The sequence below is a fragment of the Camelus bactrianus genome, chromosome 3 (genome assembly GCF_048773025.1).
Source record: "Camelus bactrianus isolate YW-2024 breed Bactrian camel chromosome 3, ASM4877302v1, whole genome shotgun sequence".
NCBI lineage: Eukaryota > Metazoa > Chordata > Mammalia > Artiodactyla > Camelidae > Camelus > Camelus bactrianus.
The window spans coordinates 93,739,195-93,761,137 of NC_133541.1; the positions used below are offsets into that span (position 1 = coordinate 93,739,195).

The 21,943-nt window shown below is 39.2% G+C and overlaps 2 protein-coding genes across 3 annotated transcripts in view; one reads left to right on the forward strand and one right to left on the reverse strand.

Annotated features, from left to right (window-relative positions):
* The window catches only part of RAD50 (RAD50 double strand break repair protein), a 78,563-nt gene extending 62,940 nt beyond the window's left edge, over positions 1–15,623 (forward strand). The window contains exons 22-25 of the mRNA XM_010971591.3: positions 10,756–10,841; positions 11,383–11,525; positions 13,762–13,895; positions 15,337–15,623. Of these exons, the coding sequence (XP_010969893.2) occupies positions 10,756–10,841; positions 11,383–11,525; positions 13,762–13,895; positions 15,337–15,523 (550 nt within the window). The 3' untranslated portion in view covers positions 15,524–15,623. The remainder of the gene's footprint in view (positions 1–10,755; positions 10,842–11,382; positions 11,526–13,761; positions 13,896–15,336) is intronic.
* The window catches only part of KIF3A (kinesin family member 3A), a 200,079-nt gene that overhangs the window by 69,782 nt on the left and 108,354 nt on the right, over positions 1–21,943 (reverse strand). The gene's annotated exons all lie outside the window — the stretch shown is intronic.

Genomic DNA, 21,943 nt, shown 5'->3' on the forward strand with positions numbered 1-21,943 from the left:
AAATCTTTTTAAGGTTTATACTGTGAGCCTTAAATTTGGCTTCTCACCTAGAAGAAAGTAAGGTCCAAAATTTCCCTCATTGTTTCACCTCCTAGAAGAAGCATGCAGTCAGTGTAATTGTTGCATTCAGCTGTCTATTTAAGGTAATACAGGAAATTAGCAGTGCATTTTCAAGAAAAGCTGATTACTATCTGTTATTAGTAATCTAAAACCATCACCGATTGTAAGCATTGCTAATGGTAAGAGACACACTAAATGAAAAGGGAGAAAACATCCATTATTTAGAATTTATTATCCCTTATCTACCCCCTTAATAGAGAACATCAAGTAAAATTAAATGATTTTGGAATATATTGCTCAAAGTACAGTGTTCTACCTTATGCCCAAAATGTTCCACTGTCACTTTTCCTCAAACATGGAATGTTGCATATTAAGTCATACTTCTGAGACTCAGTGGAAACCTGTAACTTTAACATCAAAGTTTTGCATCCCAGACAGCCAACTCTCTGGAAGTCTATTTGGAACCTGGCTTCTTAAACTCAAAGAGAGCTTGGGGCTGAGGCCTCTATCCAGGGCTCATCTCACGGCCACCATTCTCATTCTTATCTTGGATACAGTACATTTTCAGATCAGCAGCCGCTGTAGCATCAAGCAAGCAGATTACAAAACCAGAAGATAGCTGGTGGCAGTTCACAGTCACTTGCAGGTTTCTTAAATCAAATATTTATCAGCCACTATGGCAATAGTGGTTGACCCATTGCCTCAATTTTAAAAGCTGATATTTGGGTGTCTGTCTGAAGGAAATAACAGTAGTTTAATAGCTTTAAGATTTCAAGAAATTAACCTAACAGTCTTAAATGTTTCATCTAGAAAAAAGAGGACATTTTGCTTTTAAATGTGTAACTTAAGTTTGGCAAATTTTGAATTCTGCTAAGTACTGAAAATCACTGTTAGTTTGGAAGGCGATGCTCAGCAGAACCTGATACTCAGCATACCATTTCCCTTACACTAGAGGGCTTCCACTGACCTAAGTGCTGGGAGACAGGAAGTTCTCATGGTGGCAAGGACCAGGGCAGTAGAGAAGAGTATCCAAAGTAATAATGAGTAACAACGGCCTCAGCCAATTATCTGGCAACTTATATATCTCATAGGATGAGGATAATACAGTTGGAAAATGTCTTTTGTAAGTGCAATCTTTTCTACTGATTTTTTCCAACTTGGTTAACTTTCATTAACTTACTAGTTTTTAGCTTACTTCTGAACATTAGTTTTTTATATAGTTTTAATATTTTAAATATTTAATAATATTTTTATTAGGAAGGCACATATGTATTTAGCCCTTTTATTATTTTATTCAGTGAAATAGCTGGAGACACGCAGAAACCCAGGTCATGATTTGCCATTGTATATGCACTTCTGATTTTGAGCATCAGTTCAAACTTTGCATAATGGTAATTAAGCTTCTAGCTTGAGTCCTGGAGATGGCTTAAATATGAAAGAAGCAAGAGCTAGAACGGTCTTTTCCTGGCAGGTGAGGTTTTGGTCTGCCTGGCTGCTAATGACTCCATTTCAGGCATTCAGTTCTCTGCTAATGACTCAGCCCTGACGTAATTTAAAAAGTGGCCTCAGAGCAGCACAGCAGCAAAAATCCCAAACTAGTGTACTGGGGAGGCCTAATATGCTTCATATGTGACTTCAAGTTAGAACCCACATGTACTTAGGAGATAACTCAGAGGCTTACAGAAGCTTTTCACTAAAGGTCCAAGTGTGGAGGTAGTTGGACAGCTTAGAACAAAAAGAGAATCTAGAAATTGCTGGTGCAGAAGCCATAGTGCAGAGAGGTGCTGAAGGGCAGTATGGTCAGCTTGGCATTCAAAGGAGGCGTCTGTGTGAAGAAGGAAGAGGGACATGGATAAAAACAGCTCCACACACTACCACAACGCATACCTCTTTTTTTTTTTTTTTTTTTTTGATAAACTATTTTTTCGAGCAGTTTTAGATTCACAGCAAAGTTGAGCAGAAAGTACAGAGATTTCCCATAAACCTCTGCCCCGCCACCCCAACCATAGCCTCCCTCACTGTGCATGTCCCTTACCAGAGTGGTACATCTGATAAGCCTACACTGGCACATCATACTCACCTAAATCTGTAGTTCACAGTAGGGTTCACTCATGGCATTTTACATTCTGTGGGGTTTGGACAAATGTTTAATGACATGTAACTACCAGTTACAGTATCATATGCCAGTATCACTGGCATATGCTTTGTCTTTTGACCTCATTGTGCCCCCTTTCAAACATTAGACCCTTGTCATGTGTGAGGGTCACAATCCTAAGACTCATGGAGCACTAAAACTATAAATACCATTAAACCGTCATTTGTCCTCATAAAATGCAATTGATTATTACTGAAATTTTTAAGGAAATCTTTCATGTTCTTAAGAGTATTTAAATATAAGGTTGCTTTATAGATCTTTTTTTTTTCTTAGATCTTAGACCTTTTCACTTTCTTTGGGTAATCGGTTTTCACAAAACATACATTTCATATGAGTTAGTATTATATGTATTTAACTGAAGGACATGCATATTCCAGGCACATGGTAGGTGTGATGCAACTAGCCAGATGACCATTTACCCCTAGTAGTTGCCAGCGCATGAAATTTATCTTTGCCTTAACACAATGATAGTTTACTAGAGGTCATGGACCTTCAGGGTCATTCTTACATGTTAATTATCTGTAAAGTCCAAGTGTTAAAAAGTGTATTAAGTTAATCTTGGGGAAATCCTGTGGTTTTCAGTCAGCAGCTCCCACAGGGATCGTGCACGGTACTGTTTCAGAGCTGCTTTTCTTCCACAGCCCACACCTGTGTCAGACCCTCCTTAACTCTTACCTATATTACTGTGGTAGCTTCTCCCACCTCATTATCCCTCCCACCCGTTATATTTCTACCAGGTTAATTTTCTTAAAGGTCACCGGTGCTACATATTCTCTTCTAATTTTAGGAAAGACTTCTGCAGCCGGCCTTTCTCATTTCATCTCTTAACATTCTGTTCTAATGAAACTGAACAGGTTTGCTCCTTTAAGGCACCTTTCATTTTACTATGCCATTTCTCTTCCTTTGAATATTACCTTAATTAAGCCCTTCCCAAACAGATGTAATTGTTTCTTCCTGTGTGTGCCACACTGCTCTGTACCCCGCATACCATGTAGCCCACTCAGCCTGCATTACAGCTGTTTATGCTTCCTGCACTCCGTTAGTCTGCAAGTCACAGAACCATGGTTCAAGCTGGACTTAGGTTGATTTCCATGACGTCTTACATTTATTCAACACTGAAGTATTATTACCTTGGTGACATATTTTCATTTCCTTCACAGTGCTTTTGCATGTATATAATAGACAAATATATCTTTTTTGTTTTATGTGAGTAGTATCACATGGTAGGTTTTTTTTGGGTTGCTTGGGTTTTTGTTTTTGTTTTTTTACCACGTGATAAAATCCTGTTCATATATGTAAATACCTCATTGGTTTTTAATGGCTGCATAATATTCTATAGTGTGTATGTTACCTAGTTTAATTACTGATGGACATATTAGGAAGCTCTCAAAATGTTTGCTACTATAGAAAATGCTATAGCATATGTCTTTGCACACTCGTGCAGATATACCAGAAAGATAGCTTCTTGGAAACAGTTACTGGGTCAGAGGGTGTGTACATTTTTAACTTGTTACTGTCAAATTGCCTTCCAAACACACAAAATTTGTTTCCACCAGTAGTGTATGAAAATACCCATGTCTTTATGTCTGCATTTCATATTACCAGCCTTTCTAATTTTTGCCAATCTGTTGTACCAAAAATGCTCTCACTTGAATTCACATTTCCCTGTGTAATAGTGAGGTTCAGTGTCTTTTCATATGTTGGCTGTTAGTATTTCTTCTTTAAGAACTGCCTATTCATATCTCTTTGCCAATGTTTTATTAGGCTCTCTTTTTCTAAGTGGTTTTTTTTTTAACATTTTTTATTGATTTATAATCATTTTACAATGTTTTGTCAAATTCCAGTGTAGAGTGCAATCTTTCAGTTATACATGAACATACATATATTCATTGTCACACATTTTTTATTAGCTGTGACCTACCACAAGATCCTGTATATATTTCCCTGTGCTATATAGTATAATCTTGTTTATCTGTTCTACATTTTGAAATCTCAGTTTTCTAAGTGATTTGATTTGAGTTTTCTAAAGATTCTGGATATTAATCCTTTTTACATATATTGTAAGTACTTATTTCTAGTTTATCATTTGTCCCTTAACTTTCTTTATGGTATTTTTTGTGACTATTTTAGATAGGCAAATCTTTAGTCTTTTTTATTTGTGACTTCTCAATTAGAAGGGCCTTCCCAGTCTGAAGATTACAAAGATGTTTTCTTTTAATGGTCTTATTTAACTTTTAATCCTTTAATTTATTTGGATTTTTTTTTTGAAATTTGATTAAGGATATTGCTGTAACTTTAACTTTTTCCTCTTTCCAACATTACTGAAAACCTTCCCCACTGATTGGAAATGTCAATAATCTAAAGTTCTATATGTATTTGGTTTCATTTAATTTTTATTTGTCCCAATACTATGATTTTACTCATTTGCATTATCTAAGATATGAACTTAAGAGTCACCCTGTAGATTTCATTTAAAAAATTATTTAATCTTCTTGGGAGTTTTGTTTGGATAGCTTTTATGGATTACTTGGGAGAATGGACAACTTTGCAATCTTGAATCTCCTATTTTGGACCCTATAGTTTGTGTCTCCTAATTAGTCCTTTTTTTTTTTTTTTTTTTTTTTTGTCCTATTGCAAAGTTTTATAGCTTTTTCCTCTAGATCCTGGACCTTTTTGTTAGATTTCTTCCTAGATATTTCATAGTTTTTATTGCCATTATGAATAGGATCCTTTTTTCTTGTTATATTTCCTATTGGATTTTGCTACTAGAGAATGTATGTTTACTGTATTTCTGACCATCTTATTAGTCTTAATAGTCTTTCAGTTGATTTCCTAGGTCTTGTGAGTGTACAATTATATCACCTGCAGAAAAAAATGACAAGTTATTTTTTGTTCCCCTCATTTATTCTGTTTTTATTGTCTCACTGAATCATTAGGGATCTGCAGGACACTAGAGCAGCAGTAATAAGAAGCATCTTTCTCTTGGTCTGAGCTTTAGGAGGAACACGACTGTTGATTTTAACATTACACTCAGTGCTTACTGTGGATATTTGACAGTCATTTTATCTAAGAAAATTTTCTGTTTTTTTCTTATTGAGGATTTTTATCAAAACTTGGTATTGTAATGAATATTTTTCTATCCTTTGAGATAATTTTTTTCTTTTAATCTGTCAGTTCAATGGATTATCTTTAAAAATTTTTTCCTATTGTAGTATTGGTTTCTTGAGATGAACAATATTTGCTCATGATATAGTCTTATTTTAAATATATATTTTATTGAAGTATAGTCAGTTTACAATGTAGTGTCCATTTGTGGGGGGGGGGGAGAGGAAATTTCATAAGCATAGGTAGCAACCTAGAAAGGTATGCAGGACTCTGTGAGTGCATTTATCTTAAAGTGATATTTGATTTGTTCTGAAGAACCTGGAACTCAGCACACTCCCTGAGTTAGGGAGATAAAGGTGAGCCTGGGGAAACTCAGGTAGCTAGAAGGAGGCTACAGCTCAGTGGTAGAGTGTAGGGCTAGCACGCAGGGGGGCCTGGGCTCGATTCGAGAGAGAGAGGGAATACTTTTTACTTATTTATTTATTTTAAGTTACATTTATGTACTGTTCATTGTTTCTGAGAATGTTTGGGGGTTTAGCTTTTTAAACTTACATAGTTATCAGAGGAATTAAGCCAGCCACAAAATAAGAATTAATTCAAAAAGATACATACACCCTGCTATTAACAGCAAGATTATTTAATAGGATGCTTCCATATCTTGGCAATTAAGTGCACATCAACAGACGAATAGATAAAGAAGGTGTAGCGTATAAGTACAATGGAATACAACTCACGCATAAGAAAGAAAGATATTTTGCCATTTGCAGCCCTTCATTCACTTTTTTTTTACACTTCGAAAACCGGAATTTTATAACTAGCATAAGTATTTCCATGGCATCAATAAGAACAAAATACCTAGAAATAAACTTAACCATGGAGGTTACATATACCCTGAATATAAAACATTGAAGAAGGAAACCGAAGATGACAGAGAAATGGAAAGATACCTTGTGCTCTTGGATTGGAAGGATCGGTATTATCAAAATGGCCGTACTACCCAAAGCAACCTGCAGATCCAATGCAACCCCTGTGAAAATACTCACATTTTTCACAGAACTAGAACAAACAATTCCAAAACTTACATGGAACCATAAAAGACCCCGAACTGCCAAAGCAGTCTTCTGTAGGTCTTTTTTTTCCTCTTTCCTTATGGTTGATGACTAGAGAATCTCCTTTACCATTTGTTGTAAAGCACCCTCTCCAGCATTTATCGTTAGTGGACTTTTGAATGATGCCCTTTCTGACTGGAGTGAGGTGATACCTGATTGTAGTTTTGATTTGCATTTCTCTGATAATTAGCGATATTGAGCATCTTGTCATGTGCCTATTGGCCATTTGTATGTAGTCACTGGAGAATTGCTTGTTTAGGTCTTCTGCCCATTTTCGGATTGGGTTTTTTTTTCTTATTAAGTTGTATGAGCTGTCATGATACAGTCTTTTAAATGTCCTCAGTCCTAAATTTGATTTTATTCAGAATGTATCTATATTCATTAGCAATATAAGCCTATACTTTTTTTCTCTTTTTACTTATATTTCTCCTTGCTGTGTAATACTTCATATTCTTGGAAGCTAGGTGTACCTTGAAAATATGGTAACATTTATTCATAAAACTGAGCCTGATGGCTTTAAAGATGGTATTTTGACTACCTTTTTAATGTTCATTAAATTCAAGGGCTGTTAATATCATGACTCCTCTGATCTTGAGCACCTTGCTAACTTGATTAAATCTCAGTACCCCTCCCAAGTTTTATTGAGAAATAATTAACATACATCACTATAAATTTAAGGTGTACAGCATCATGGTTGGTTTTACACATATTATGAAATGATACCATAGTAGGTTTAGTTTACATCCATAATCTCATATAGATGAAATTTTTAAAAAGGAAAAAAAAATTTCTCCTTGTGATGAGAACGCCTAGGATCTACTCTCTTAACTTTCCTGTGTATCATACAGCAGTGCTAACTATAGTCATGTTGTACATTACATCCCTAGTACATTTTTATCTTATAACTGGAAGTTTGTACTACCTTCATCCAATTCTCCATCTCTCCACTCCCGCACCTCTGGTAATCACAAATCTGATCTTTTACTATGAGTTTGGTGTTTTGTTTTGTTTTTAATATTCCACATATAAATGAGATCTTACAGTATTTGTCTTTTTCTGACTTATTAAAATAATGCCTTCAGGATCCATCCATGTTGTCCCAAATGGTATGATTTCCTTCGTTTTTTTAGGGCTGAATAATATTCCACTGTGTGTATGTGTTTGTATGTGAGATGGACACTTAGGTTGTTTCCATGTCTTGGCTGTTGTAATAATGCTACTATGAACATGGGGGTGCAGGTATCTTTTCGAGTAGTGTGTTCATTTCTTTTGGATATATTGCCTCAAGTGGAATTGCTAGATCACATGGTAGTTCTTGTTTTAATTTTTTTAGGAACCTCCATACTGTTTTCCATAGTGGCTGCACCATTTTATAATCCCACCAACAGTGCACAAGTGTTTCCTTTTCTCCACATCCATGCCATCATTTGTTATGTCTTATTGATGATGGCTGTTCTAACAAGTGTGAGGTGATATTTCATTGTCATTTTAACCTGCATTTAGTAACTGTGATGTTGAGCATCTTTTCTTGGCCATTTGTGTATTTTCTTTGGAAAAATGTCCGTTTAGGTCTTTTCCCCATTTTTAAATTGGATTTTTTTTTTTTTTTTTGCTATCAAGATGTATGAGTTCTTTATATATTTTGGATATTAACCCCAAGTATATGGTTTCCAAATACTTTTCCCATTTCATAGTTTGTATGTTCACTTTCTTGTTGGTTTTTTTTGCTGTGAAGAGCCTTTTTAGTTTAATGTAGTCCCACTTGTTTGTTGCTTATGCTTTAGGTGTGATTCCCAAAAAATCATTACCAAGACCCATGTCAGGGAGCTTTTTTTTTTCTTCTCGGAGTCTCATGGTTCCAGGTTTTACATTTAAGTCTCTGATCTATTTAGAGTTAATTTTTGTGAGTGACATAAGGCAGGGATCCAGTTTCATTCTTTTACATGTGAATATCAACACCATTATTAAAGAGATTGTCTTTTCTCCATTGAGTATTTTTGGCTCCCTTGTCAAATATTGGTTTACTCTGTGTGCTTGGGTTACTTTCTGAGTTGTTGATTATATTCCATTGGTCTCTTTGCTTTTATGCCAGTACCATACTGTTTAATTACTATAGCTTTATGGTGTAGCTTGGAATCAAGAAGTGTGATTCCTCCTGCTTTATTGTTCTTTCTCAGGATTTCTTTGGCTATTTGGGGTCTTTTGTGGTTCCAAAAAAGTTTTAGGAATGTTTTGTCTATGTCTGTAAAAAATGCCATTTGCATCTTGATAGAGATTGTGTTATCTCTACAGATGGTTTTAACTTCTTCCATCCATGAACACAGGATACCGTTCTATTAGTTTGTGTCATCTTTTTTTTCTTCATCAGTGTCTTCTAGTTTTCAGAGTAGATATCTTTCACTTTCTCGGATAAATTTATTCCTAAGAACTTTATTGTTTTTGATTCTGTTGTAAATGGGATTGATTTATTTCTTTTTCAGAAAATTCATTGTTAGAATCTATTTTTTTACTGATAAAATGGGGATAACCAAACTTCTCAGTATTGTAATAAGGATTAAATGAGATAAAATATGATTGTTTCCTGTAATTGTCCCTCTTATAAGGTAAATGCTTATTACTGGTAACTCCTTATTGCTGTAACTCCATACCAGCACAGAAAGAAGACAGAAAGATAAGTGAATGGTCCAGCATGGTAGGCATCAACACTGACATACCCCTTGGTGAGTCTAGATCCCTCCCAGGACTAGCGCTTTTCCCTGCAGTGCTGTCTCAGCTGGCCTCCCCACAGGCCGGGATGCACCACCTGTGTTGTACACAGGAGCCCTAATGGAGGCTGTGTGTGTGCACCTTGGATACCTACACCCCACCTGGAGCTGCTTCTCCATTGGGAGTGCTTATTTGTTTGTTATGGAAGATTCTGAACTTGAATGGAAAGATGACTTTTCTTAAAGTCATTTGAAAACTCGGGATCATAATGTACAAAGCTCAGGATTATATGATCGGTCCCAAGAACATTCTGAGGTTTTTGTTTTTGTTTTGCTTTTTAGCAGACATTTAGAGGTTGTGTCTCCATCCTTCTGAAATAAGTATAAACTCTGAGACTGACACAGAGGTATAAAGTAGAAAATGGAGACTTGCTGCATTCTCATCAACAGGCAGAATATGGTTTTTCCGGTCTTTATTACTTCAAAATCCTTCATCTGATATTTAAAATGTATTTATGTTGAGTCATTTCTTTCTCTTTTGCTGGTAAACCAGAAGATCATGAAATGATTTTGCAGAGGGAGTAGCATTACGTTCAGTTTCTTTTTTTGCATATATCAGATAAGAGGCTTGCAAATGGAAGTATGTCCACCTCACATCCTTTGTATGGTAATGGCAGTGATGTTTGCCCTTTTTGTCACTGGTGCAACATTTATTAGTTCATAAAGCCACTTCCAAAGAACTTAAGGACTTTTTGACAAAAGGTGACTAGTAAGAATGATGTTAGATTTTGACAGGCTACTTTTGTTTTTACAGACATTTCTTTCCTTCTTGTTAGTGTTTAGAAACTACTAGTATTTTAAGAGTGTTGTAGAGGGCAGGGGAGTGCCATGACAAAAGAAAGTTAATACACATATTTGGAGTTAGGATTTCTGAATGTTTGACTAGGAAGGGAAAATAAAAGTTTTGAGGTTCAGCTCAGCTTAATCCTCTATATCACCCTCTCTGAACTAATACTGCTGGTTGGCAAAAAGCTCACTTATCTGAGGAATAAAAGCAGCTTAAAACGTTGACTTTGGTAAACCTTAATAATAATGGAAGAGAAGAAAGGCAGCAGTTCCAGAGATTCACCTACTTTTCTAGACTAAGGGACTCTGTACATGTCCCTTCCCCTCTTCAACTCACTGTCATCCATTCAGCAGGGCTCCCTGCAACTGAATTGTATCTGTGGAAATAGTCCTTCCATTACGCCTAAGAAAAAGTCTTCTAAAAAATTGTTTGCAGAAGTTTTCACAGTATTTAAGCATTTCAGGGAGTGTTTGTCACATAATAGAGTGAAAATGGAGAAGGATAAAGACCCTGGAGTAGTGAATCTATATATATATACCTGACAGTTTGCAGTACTAGCCAATAGGTTTTGGTTTCGGTTCTGTATTTTTTCCTAGCTCCTATAATATTTTACTTTTATCTTGAAAATATTGGGGGAGTTATGATATGGTTGTCTTGTTACTTATTATATAGTTCATATAGTTCATTCAATATATATTGTTAAATATAATATGCTATTATTATTATTATAGATCTTTATAGTTATCGTTAAGGTACCAGTGGCTTCTTTTTCAGAGCAATAATGAAATTTCACAGTATGAAAATGGAAGAAATCAACAAAATTATTCGTGACCTTTGGCGAAATACCTATCGTGGGCAAGGTAATTAACATGGTGTATCATGAATGCTCTTTCGTAAATCCTGTCTCCAGCTCTTGCCTCATAAGACCTCTCATTATGCCAGTATTATCTCCTGGACCCCTTTCTGAACATCTCTCTGAGATTTTTTAAGAATTCTTATCTTGGCAACATCTTGTAGCAAGAAAAAAATGCAAAGTTTTCTATTCCAAAGCCTGACAGGACTTACTTATTTGGCTATGGTGCAAATTATATTTAACTGATGACATAGCAGGTTCTTTTGAAGTACAGATAGGGATAAGCTGACATGTGATAAGAAGAAAACCACCAGGAGGAAACTCTTAACAGGGGAACTAAGAAAGGCACAGCTGAGACTGAGGGTTGGGGCATCTGGGTTGCTTCTGGACAGGAATCCTCACTACCAGAGAAAAAGATTCCAAATCAGCTAGTGTTTTCCCCTGATAATGTCAGCCTCACATGTTGCCTGTAACTTACTTTGATAATGTTTGCAAGTAACAAAAGGCTACAGAATAGATTCCCCCCTGAAATCTTCTCTCTGTGTCAGATATTGAATATATAGAAATTCGATCTGATGCCGATGAAAATGTATCAGCTTCTGATAAAAGACGGAATTATAACTACCGAGTGGTGATGCTAAAGGGAGACACAGCCTTGGATATGCGAGGACGATGCAGTGCCGGACAAAAGGCAAGTTATCTCAGGAGCCCCCTGTACACAGAGAGCTGACAAAGAGAAATCGATGTCAGCGCAGTGGAAGCACCCAAGGCTGCCCTTGAACGGTAGGCACTCCTTGCTGCCATGTAAAGCGGATCAGGCTCAGCTACTCTCATTACATTCTCTCAGTTCTAACCAGCGTTTCCTCCAGCACTCCTTAAAGGAGGCTTTTAGGCGAAGGGCCTGAAACATTCTCACAGGATAGCCAAAGTGTAGAGGAGGGAGCTGAAGACAACTGTTTCAGAGCGCTCCTTAGGAGAGTAAGCTTGCTGTTTCGTCAGTTATAAGACACATCACTACTTTGTGCCACCAAGAAAGAAAAAATCCACTTGTAATTGTAAGGTGCATCCTGATGTCAAAGAAATCAAAGGGTTGGGCAGGGGTATGTTTTAGCATCAGTGACACAACAATATTAGCAAACCAGATCCTAGATTGAGCCAGATCAGGCATTACAATAAATGAGTGTCTCATTGAGAAAGCAGCCCCATCACAGGACTCAGTCCTCAGCACCACCCCCAGACTAGCCTTGGGCCTGCAGCCCAAAGAAGGGTCTGCCAGAGGCAAAGCTTGTGATACCCCCAGATACCTTTGATACCTTGTGATACCTTTGCCCCCACAACCCAGGCCATCTGGCTCTGCAGGAAGCTCCGGGAGGAAGCCGAGGCTGGATATACAGAGAGAGCACAGAGGAATCAAGTTTGAAAGAGTTGGGAAAGTGGGACCTGTATCCTTGGGGAACACAGCTGGGTCCTTTCCCTGCGCACAGGTTTTTACCCAGGATGTTACAGATTTTTGAGCTTCCTCTTTTCAAATTAGAAGCAGAAGATTACACTTGATCACACCTCTGGACCCCTGATTTTAACAAAATTTTAAAATTCTAGAAGTGGATGCTCACATTCTCTGAGTTATTTTCATAAATAGTTTTCAGTTTTTGTTTAAAGACATTCCATCCATGTATAAATTTTCTTCTCAGCCCAGACAGCTGATACCAATTTAAGGCATCTGCAGATTATTATCTTGATCATAGTCTGCAAAAATGACAAATTTGTGATCTATAATCGGTATCCCCTACATGCTTTGTTGCTTTTTAGTGGTAACTATGAATGAGAAATACGAAGAATTTGAAACATGTCTGTTAAAAATACTTTGTGAACAAAAGCAGATTTCTTACAGCTACTCTAATCTATAGAAATTAACTAGCAGTAATTGCTTCCTTGCTGTTAGGGGACAGAACAGACAGGTGGTTTGAAAGAGGTGGGCCATGAGCTCCATTCATACTCCGTTCTGAGTGAGTGGTGGTGGAAGTGGCAGCCCACCCTGTGTATCAAATAGAAACTAGAAACTGTTCTAACATCACTAACTCACTGATGCTTCTTCACTCACAAGTGCTGAGGGTGGGGGAGTGTTACAGCTCACACAGAAACTGTATCCTTCCTGAACTAGTCCTTCACTCTTAATTCTGTGCTCCCTGTACCCTCAGATGGCTTCAGCTGCAGTCTGAGTATTTGGTATTAGGTTTCTGTTAACCAGCAAAGTGCCTCATAGTTTTGGTTGCTTGACTTTCCTACAGTCTTCTGTATCCCTTGATGCTTTGACCCAGGAATTCCCTCCCTTCTTCTCCCTCTCCACCTCTCTCCCTTAAATCATTCACACAAATGTTTATGTGTGGATTAGAGCCCTGGGGCCTCTTTTGGACCACAACATAGAGATTTAAAGATGTCTCTGAGAGAAAAGGTGTCTATGAGGCTCTGGAAAATGTATTATATCCAAGTTTTCTAACAAATCTTATCAGGAAAATAGCCAAGTAATACATTTTTAAGAGTATTAATCTTTATACCATTATTAAAATTATTCGTTACAGATAAATGGTAATGCACTTCTGATTCAAGTCTGTGATTTAAAGTTTTGTTATAGCTAATATGTGTGTGTGTGAGAGCGAGAGAGCGAGAGAGAGATCAGCATTGCTTTTAGCATTTTATTCATTGCAAATAATAGGATGAGATAATGCACATGAGGGTTCACCTTCTGGAAGGGCCTGAGAGTCTGGTCACAGTGCTAAGCTTTCTCAAACAAAAGAGCAGTGATTTACCTAAAGTCAGTGACCCTGGGACATTGCCCTATCCTTCCCTTATAAAGACATTATGCTAGGTCTGCCTGCTCTTGTAAGGTGATGTGCAGTGCAGCTCAGAGCTCTGGTGCTTTTTTCCAGGTATTAGCCTCACTCATCATCCGCCTGGCCCTGGCTGAAACATTCTGCTTAAACTGTGGCATCCTTGCCTTGGATGAGCCAACAACAAATCTTGACCGAGAAAACATTGAATCTCTTGCGCATGCTCTGGTTGAGTAAGTATTTCAAATTTGGGGCTGAGATATGATAGTTTTTTAAGTAAGATTAATAGAGTTCTGTGGTGAAAACCCTCTGCAGATGTGTCTTCCTTGGGGAAACTGGTTTTGCCAGACCTTAAGCTTTACCTTTTTACAGTAATTCTTCAGATGCTTAAGAAAGAACTACATGGTGAACAGCCACCCCAGACACATCCTGCATTTCCCCAGCATGTTCATCGGGAAACCTATGGTGAGGGTTTCCTGGCTTGGTTTGGTTTTCTTGTAAACCCACCAGAGGGGCCCTCATGCCACGTACTGTAGTTAGCATGCCCTGCTAAAGCATTTCTGGTTGGTGATGGTGGGTGGTGACTGTCTCACCAGCTTTTCACATGTGTCAACAGCTCTTATTCAGAAAGTGTATTGTGATGAAGTAGAATCCAGAGGATAATACTGCGTATACCCTTTACCACAATTCACCTGTGGTGGGTACGGCCCTGGGGATAGGTGGCACTTGCTTAAAGACTGTGCTGGCAGAGGAAAGGTACTTTTCCTGAGGTAGAGAAGCTATTTTGGGTACTCCTTGCTCCAGACAGACTCTTTCTGGCAGAGAACGTTTTCTGTGTGATAGCAGGGGGAGAACGAGAACTGAGTGGCTACAGAGCCCCCGTCTCCAGCCATCTCCCCATAGTCCTGTGTGACGCAGGAAGGGCTAGCGCTTTTGAAACCTAAGTGCATCTAACTCCAGGCAAGGGATAAAGAAGTGGTTAGTTAAAAAAGAAAAAGTCTTTGAAGTCTCAGTCTTTTAGCTATTTACCTCAGAATATAGATAACGAGCAAAAATGTTTCAGTACACCCACTCAGGCCCCCTGTGTGTCATACCAGTGATGCATCTAGTGACTGGTGGTAGCAGAATTCTGAGTAGACCCAGCTCCTAAGAAGGCAGTGGGGCTTGCAGTGTTATTCCCCTTGCCTGTAGTCTTTTTTTGTTTTTTTTTTTTAATTTAATTTTCTTACAGAAAAAACTAGTAACAGGTCAAGAAAACCCCAGGCAACAGAGCAATCAGACTTCTAGAGTTGAGCAGCATAGACATTAAGGAAAACTCAGTAAACCATTTCTACTTGCTTTAGTAAGAAGAACTTTATGTTCTGGGAGAAACTAGATCATGTATTCTCACCAGTCCCTAAGCCAGACCTAGGTGAAGAGTCCGGCCATGCAGCCCCCGTCTGGACAGGAGATGGGACGGCTACGTGCCTGGCTGAAGGCTTGGGCCTACCCCTCCCCCAGCCACTTCCTGCAGGGCTGTCAGAGGCCCTGATACTCACACGGCACAGGAAAAGCCTGGTCATCACACACATCACACACTTATGTGTCTGACAAGGTTCTCAGTGGCTTTTTCAAATACAGGTAAGGGTTATGTGTGCTCCTAAGTAATAAAATGTTCTAAATATATTGTTTCAGGATAATTAAAAGTCGCTCACAGCAGCGTAACTTCCAGCTTCTGGTAATCACTCACGATGAAGATTTTGTGGAGCTCTTAGGGCGTTCTGAATATGTGGAGAAATTCTACAGGATTAAGAAGAACATTGATCAGTGCTCAGAGATCGTGAAATGCAGCGTTAGCTCCCTAGGATCTTGGGTTCATTAAAAACAATCAAGGTTTAAATGCCTTAGAAACACAAGTCCTTAGGCAACTGCTTATTTCTGGTATCAGCTGAGTCAATATGAAAATACATTCTTTTGAGTGAGCCTTGTGTCTAGAGTTTTTAATTCCTGAGAGGTTCCAAATTCATTAAAATTGTGTCATGTGAAATGTGGGCTGATTCCCTGAACTTAATCCCCCTCCAGGCAGCCTCTGACAGGCCTGCGATGCTCAACAGCAGCACAGCTGGACTCAGCCTCTCTCCTTCCCTCCCAGCTCAAATGAGGGATTCTCTGTGACCTGAAGCTACTTAGTCGCCTTTCACTTCTCAAAGCATCAGTTAGAAGCAGGTTCTCTGGACACTTTATGGTTTGGGCAATTTTAAAAACAGTGTTTTAAGTGTTAATTCTAAATTTGTTTCTTTGGATGTGGTTTTAAAACCTGCATTATCAGTATTAATATCTGAAGATGACAAGAAATGATTAAATTTTAATATTTGACTCTGCTCTTAACTTTATAAACCTGGGCAAGTAATATCTCCCTCTCTGGGCCTCATTTTCCCCCACCTAAAATTTGAAGTCATCAAATGGGGGGTTCAGGGTTTAAAAGGAACCTTACATAATCATCTAATTCAATACACACCATCTTCCCTCCCCACATATCCCTGCCAAGTGGTCATCCAAACCTGGGCTCTCTCTTGAGAGAGGAAGTTCCCTACTGTGCACATCCATCTTTGGAAAGCTCTGACCATGGGCAAGGCCTCCCTTTCACATGGGGCCTGACCTGCCTTCATGAAGGAGTCTGTAACTCTCCATATGTCTATGCTGTGTATTAGCATGGCCTCACCGTAAATTCTGATTGCTCTCCAAGCATGCAGTCTGGTGTGGAAGGCAAGCAGGGCTCACTCAGGGTTGCCGATGGGGGCCAAGCAGACCTGGAAAAGCAGGCCTCATTTTCACCCCAGATATTATTTCTAATAAGGGCCTGACATACACTTACCTTGGAATTGCTAGCTGAGAACTTGAAGCCATTCATAAGCATTCCACACAGTCATACTTCCAAGTCACACACTTTTGAGTTAAACTTTGTGGAGTTTTATCATTCAGACTCTGTCATGGGGCAGTCGCTTTTATGCCATCTGCAAATCTAATGAGCATATGGTGCAGCCAGCCTTTCTCAACCAAGGTGTAGAACAGAATTAGGCCCTAAGGTGATAGGCTGAATGGTAGCCTCCAAAGATAGAGGTTGTAATATCTGGAACCTGTGATTGTTACCCACTGCGGCCAAGATACTGCAGATGTGGTTCAGCTAAGGATCTTGGGATGGTGGGGTTTTCCTGGATTGTCTTGGTGGGCCTAAATGTAATCATGAGTGTCCCAGTAGGGAGGGGGCAGAGAGACACTGAACAGCAGAAAAGAAGGCAATGCGCTGACAGACTCAGATACTGGAGTGATGGCCTTTGAAGGTGGAGGAAAGGCTATTAGGGAAGAAATACCGGCTAGAAGCTGAAAAAGGCAAAGAAACAGATTTCCCTCAGAGCCTCCAAAAGGAACAAGCCCTGCTGACACCTTGACTTCTAGACTAGTAAACTGGTTTGATTTTGGACTTCTGGCCTTCAGAACTATAAAAGAATAAACTTGTTCTTAAGCTGCTGAGTTTATGCTCTTGTAACAGCAATAGGAAACTAATACAGTATCTGTTGTATGTAATTAGTTTCTACCCATCTGAAATGATCCTAGTTATGCGCTATCCTTGAGAGAATTGATACATGAGTTACTCAAGTCATTTCCTGTGTTCTGTGGTTCACATAAAGAACCCTGGTTTAGAAAGGCTAGTCCAGACCCTCACCCAGTCCCTGGATAAAAGGGCAAAGCAGCAGAGCTGCCACTCCAGCCACCTGCTTCCAGATGACTGACTGATGATGGACAGTCATCCTAATTAGTTTTGAAAAATGAAAATTACTCATGTTAACCAAACTAGCGTGATATCAAAGAAGGTACCATGAGGAAAAAACAGACCAAGCTCACTCCGCACAGATCCAGGAATTCACACACAATCGCCAAGACAAGTTTTAATCCTAAGAATGCGAGGGTTTTTCAGAAGATGATTAAATCTGTTCACAAATCTTCTGATAGACACCTAACATGACCATTACTTGATAGAATTTAACATCTCCTAGCTTTAGTAACTCATAATTTTGCAAAGAATAGAAATATTTTCTTGGTGTTATTTGCTTTCCATAAAATAAATTTTAAAAAAAAGAGGTCACTTATATCAACATGTTTTTGAAAACTCTAGTCATTACAACAAGAAATGACCAAGAAAAGGCAGTACAAGATATATTCAGACAATGAAACAAAATTATTTACAAATTACAACAGACTTCCCAGTTTCCGAGTCTGGTTTTCCTTGAGCATGTGGCTTTCCTTACAGCTCTTTTGAGAGTGGCTGCTTTCTTTCCCATTCCCCTTGTATCAGTGGGCAAAGAGGTGGAGAAGGTGTCCATTTTCCTTTTCACTGCTGCTTCTAGATCACTCTCCATAACCCCCCCCCAACCCTCAGTACACACACACACACACACACACACACACACTTAGGATGAACAGGCATCACAGTGTGGAGGTTAAGAATATGAGCCACACTCAGGCTTACATTCTACCACCACCACTTAACTAGCTTTGGGACTTGGGACAAGTCCTGTATCCTCTTTTGCTCTTGCTTCCTTATCCATAAAACTAGGTAAAATGGTACATATCTTGTAGGATTGTTTTGAAGATTAAATGACTTTATAAATGCCTTAGAACTGCCTGGCGTATAGTAAGTGCTATGTGTATATTCAAGAAAAACCTCTTACCTTCAGTTTACTCTTTGTTATTGCAGTTATCTTGAGCCCCCAGCCTGGTCACTCCCTGTTACTCATTGACAATTTTAGCTCCTGGTTGAATATTATTCTCTACTACTAATTTCATAATCATTGGTGATTTCAGTATCCAAACCATGATCTAATATGACCCCCTGGCCCGTCAGCTCCTTGCTCTCCTCCTGTGGAGACACTCCATAGTCTTACTCCAGCCCTTTAACAACAATAACTTCATGGTGGGAGAGAGCCAAGACAGCGGAGTAGAGAGACTCACAGCTCACCCTCTCCCACAAATACACCAAGAATTATATCTAGAGACCCACTGAATCACACAGAACACCTACTGAATTCTGGCACAGTGCCTCTCACTTTGAAATACAGGAGGTTTCCTCACAAAATCTGGTAAGAGAAAAAAAGAAAAAGAAATTGGTGCAGGACCAGTCCTGCGGGGAGGGAGCAGCAAAGGAAGAAAGGCACCTCTCCTGCTGGGAGGTCACTGGGGACAGAAGTGGAGTTTCTGAGGCTTAGGGGAGAAAGAGGCAGCTACTTGGCAGAATTAAGGCAAACTGGCACAGAGGTCCCCTGCGATCCTCAGCCCTAAATGCAAGCTGTCAGGGACAAGCCAGGATTGGCTACTGGAGATCGGTGACCAGCCCAGGGCCCACTGCACAGACGCAGCCTCGGGACTGGAGGGCCGTGTGAACTCTGGCTGGGAGTGTGTGCGGAACAGAAAAGCCTGGGACCCTGATAAAAAAAAAACTGCTGGTGTGCTCAGGGAGGGGGGCACAACTTAGCCGCATCATAACTGCTGTCTCCGCTTGGCTCCACTGTTGGTGCATTCACACAAGAAGAGAGGTAAGGCTTGGTCATAGACATCACATTGCTGCTCTGCGAACGGCTGAAAGCTAAATCCATACCTGGAAGCCCTGCAACTTCACAGGCGGGACAGATTTGTTTACAGCCCCAGACAGAGAGGGTGGATTTGTGGACCCCCACCTCTGGGACAAACGGGCCATGAGTGGAGTTCTGGCGCATGGTGGGGGCGAGTACGGGTGTTTACAACAGGCCAGCATACTGTACCACATGCGGCAGCGGGGCTGGAGTCTGCGCTGACCCTGTGGCACACCATGGAATGAGGAGAGTGACTGCACACTCACTACGACGGGTCCTAATGCCTGACATTGGTGGATCTGTGGTTAGGCGGGCCCAGAACCCAGGGGACACTAGAGTGGGTGGCTGACATTCCTGTAGCTAAGGCATGGACAAGGGCAGCATCAACAAAGAATACTTTGTAAGCCCACATAACTAGTGACAGAGGGCACTTTCCAGTGGACATCTCCTGTGGAGGTACACTCAGTGACTCTTCTTCCCAGCTGAAGCACTCCAACCCTGCCTACCACACAGCACAGTTCAGAAACGGGTCTAAAAGCCTCTTCCAGCAACAGGGGAGCAGACCTGGCCTGTGTCAAGGCTGTGACAACCACAGAACAAAAAAGAGGCTACGCTCAACAACAACCACCAGGGCAGGCTGTGATCACCACAACACCAACCACACCCCCAATCAAAGGCCCCAAAACAGCCCACACACATATAAGACGTGGCAACCATCCATACTAACAACAGCACTCACAACAAAAACTATTAGATGCACACAGTCTACACAGGAATGCACCCAGTTAAAATTAAAAAAAAGAAAAAAAAGCCTTTTAAGACCAGAGTGTATAACTGATACTCTAAATCCAGAGAAATGTACGTAAAATGAAGAAACAGAGGAAGCACTCCCAAATAAAACAAGAGAAGTCCCTGAAAGAACAATCAGTAAGACAGATCTCAACAGTCTACTAGATCATGACTTCAAAAAGGGGGTGATAAAAGCACTGAAGGAAATAAGGGAGACTATGAATAGAAATGCAGAATACTATGAAAAGGAAATAGAAACTGCAAAGAGGAGCCAATTAAAAGCAGAAAAATCAATGGCTGAGATAAGAGCCAAACTAAAGGCAGTCAAAAGCAGACTAGATGATGCCAGGGAATGAATAAATGACTTAGAAGACATGAAAGAGGGAGGGAGGGAGGGAGGAATAAACAGATGGAGCACAAGGGATTTTTAGGGCAATGAAATTATTCTGTAGGATACCATAGTGGTGGCTACATGTCATGCATTTGTCAAAACCCATATAATGTACATCAAGAGTGAACCCTAATGTAAACTATGGACTTTGGTTGTAATGTGTCCATGTTGGTTCATCGATTGTACCAAATATGCCACACTGATGAGGGATATTGAGGGTAGGGGAGTATATATGAGTGGGTGGGAAGGGCTATGTGCAAACTCTTTGTATTTTCTGCTCAATTCTGCTGTGAACCTGAAACTGCTCTAAAAAAAAAAAAAAAAAAAACTCTATTAAAAAAAAAAAAAGACTTAGAAGACATGATAACAGAAATCACCCCATCAGAACAACAGACAGAAAAGCAGGTGGAAACCAAAGAAAGCAATATAAGTGACCTAAAGGATAATATAAGGCATGCCAACCTGCACATAATAGGGATCCCAGAGGGAGAAGAAAGAGCAAAGGGGATTGAAAAGGTATTTGAAGAAATCATGACTGAAAACTTTCCAAACCTAAAGAAGGAAACAGATATCCAAATACAAGAAGCACAGAGGGACACAAACAAGAAGAACCCAAGCAGACCTACACCAAGACATATTATAATTAGGATGGCCAAAGTTAAAGATCAAGAAACGATTCTAAAGGCAGCAAGAGAAAAACAAAGAGTAAGTTACAAGGGAGCCCCTATAAGGCTTTCAGCTGACTTTACACAAACACTGCTGACCAGAAGGGAGTGGCAACATATATTCAAAGTCCTGAATGGGAAAAGGCTACAACCTAGGATACTCTATATGGTAAAACTATCTTTTAGAGTAGAAGGAGAGATAAAGAATTTCATAGACAAGCAAAAACTAAATGAATTTAGTAATACTAAACCCATCCTAAAAGAAATAATGAAAAGTCTACTCTAAATAGAAAAGAAGCAGGAAGCTATAGAACCAACAAAACCATAATTGTAATGCAAAAACTACAAGTTATGAGAGAATAAAAACAAGTACATCAAAATCATAAAAGGTAGGAGAGAGGAGCAAGAAAATATAGATTTTTCCCCTCTCTTTTCTTTTTTTTTTTTTCTTCATTCTTTTTAGGATATGTTTGAGCCTATATGACTATCAGTCTAAAGCAAACAGAGTAATGGGATAACAGACTTGAGAAACAGGGTAACTGCAAATCAAAAACATACAATAGAATCACACACACACAAAAGAAACCAAGCTAAAACAAAAGAAAACTATCAAACCACAAAAAAAAGAAAAACAAAAAGGAAAGGAAATGAATAAAGAATACCAAATCAACTGGAAAACAAAGTTTAAAATGGCAGTAAACATACATTTATCAATAAGCACTGTAAATGTCAATGGACTAAATGCTCCAATCAAAAGACACAGAGTGGTAGATTGGATAATAAAACAAAAGCCTACAATATGCTGCATACAAGAGATCCTTTACAGTAAA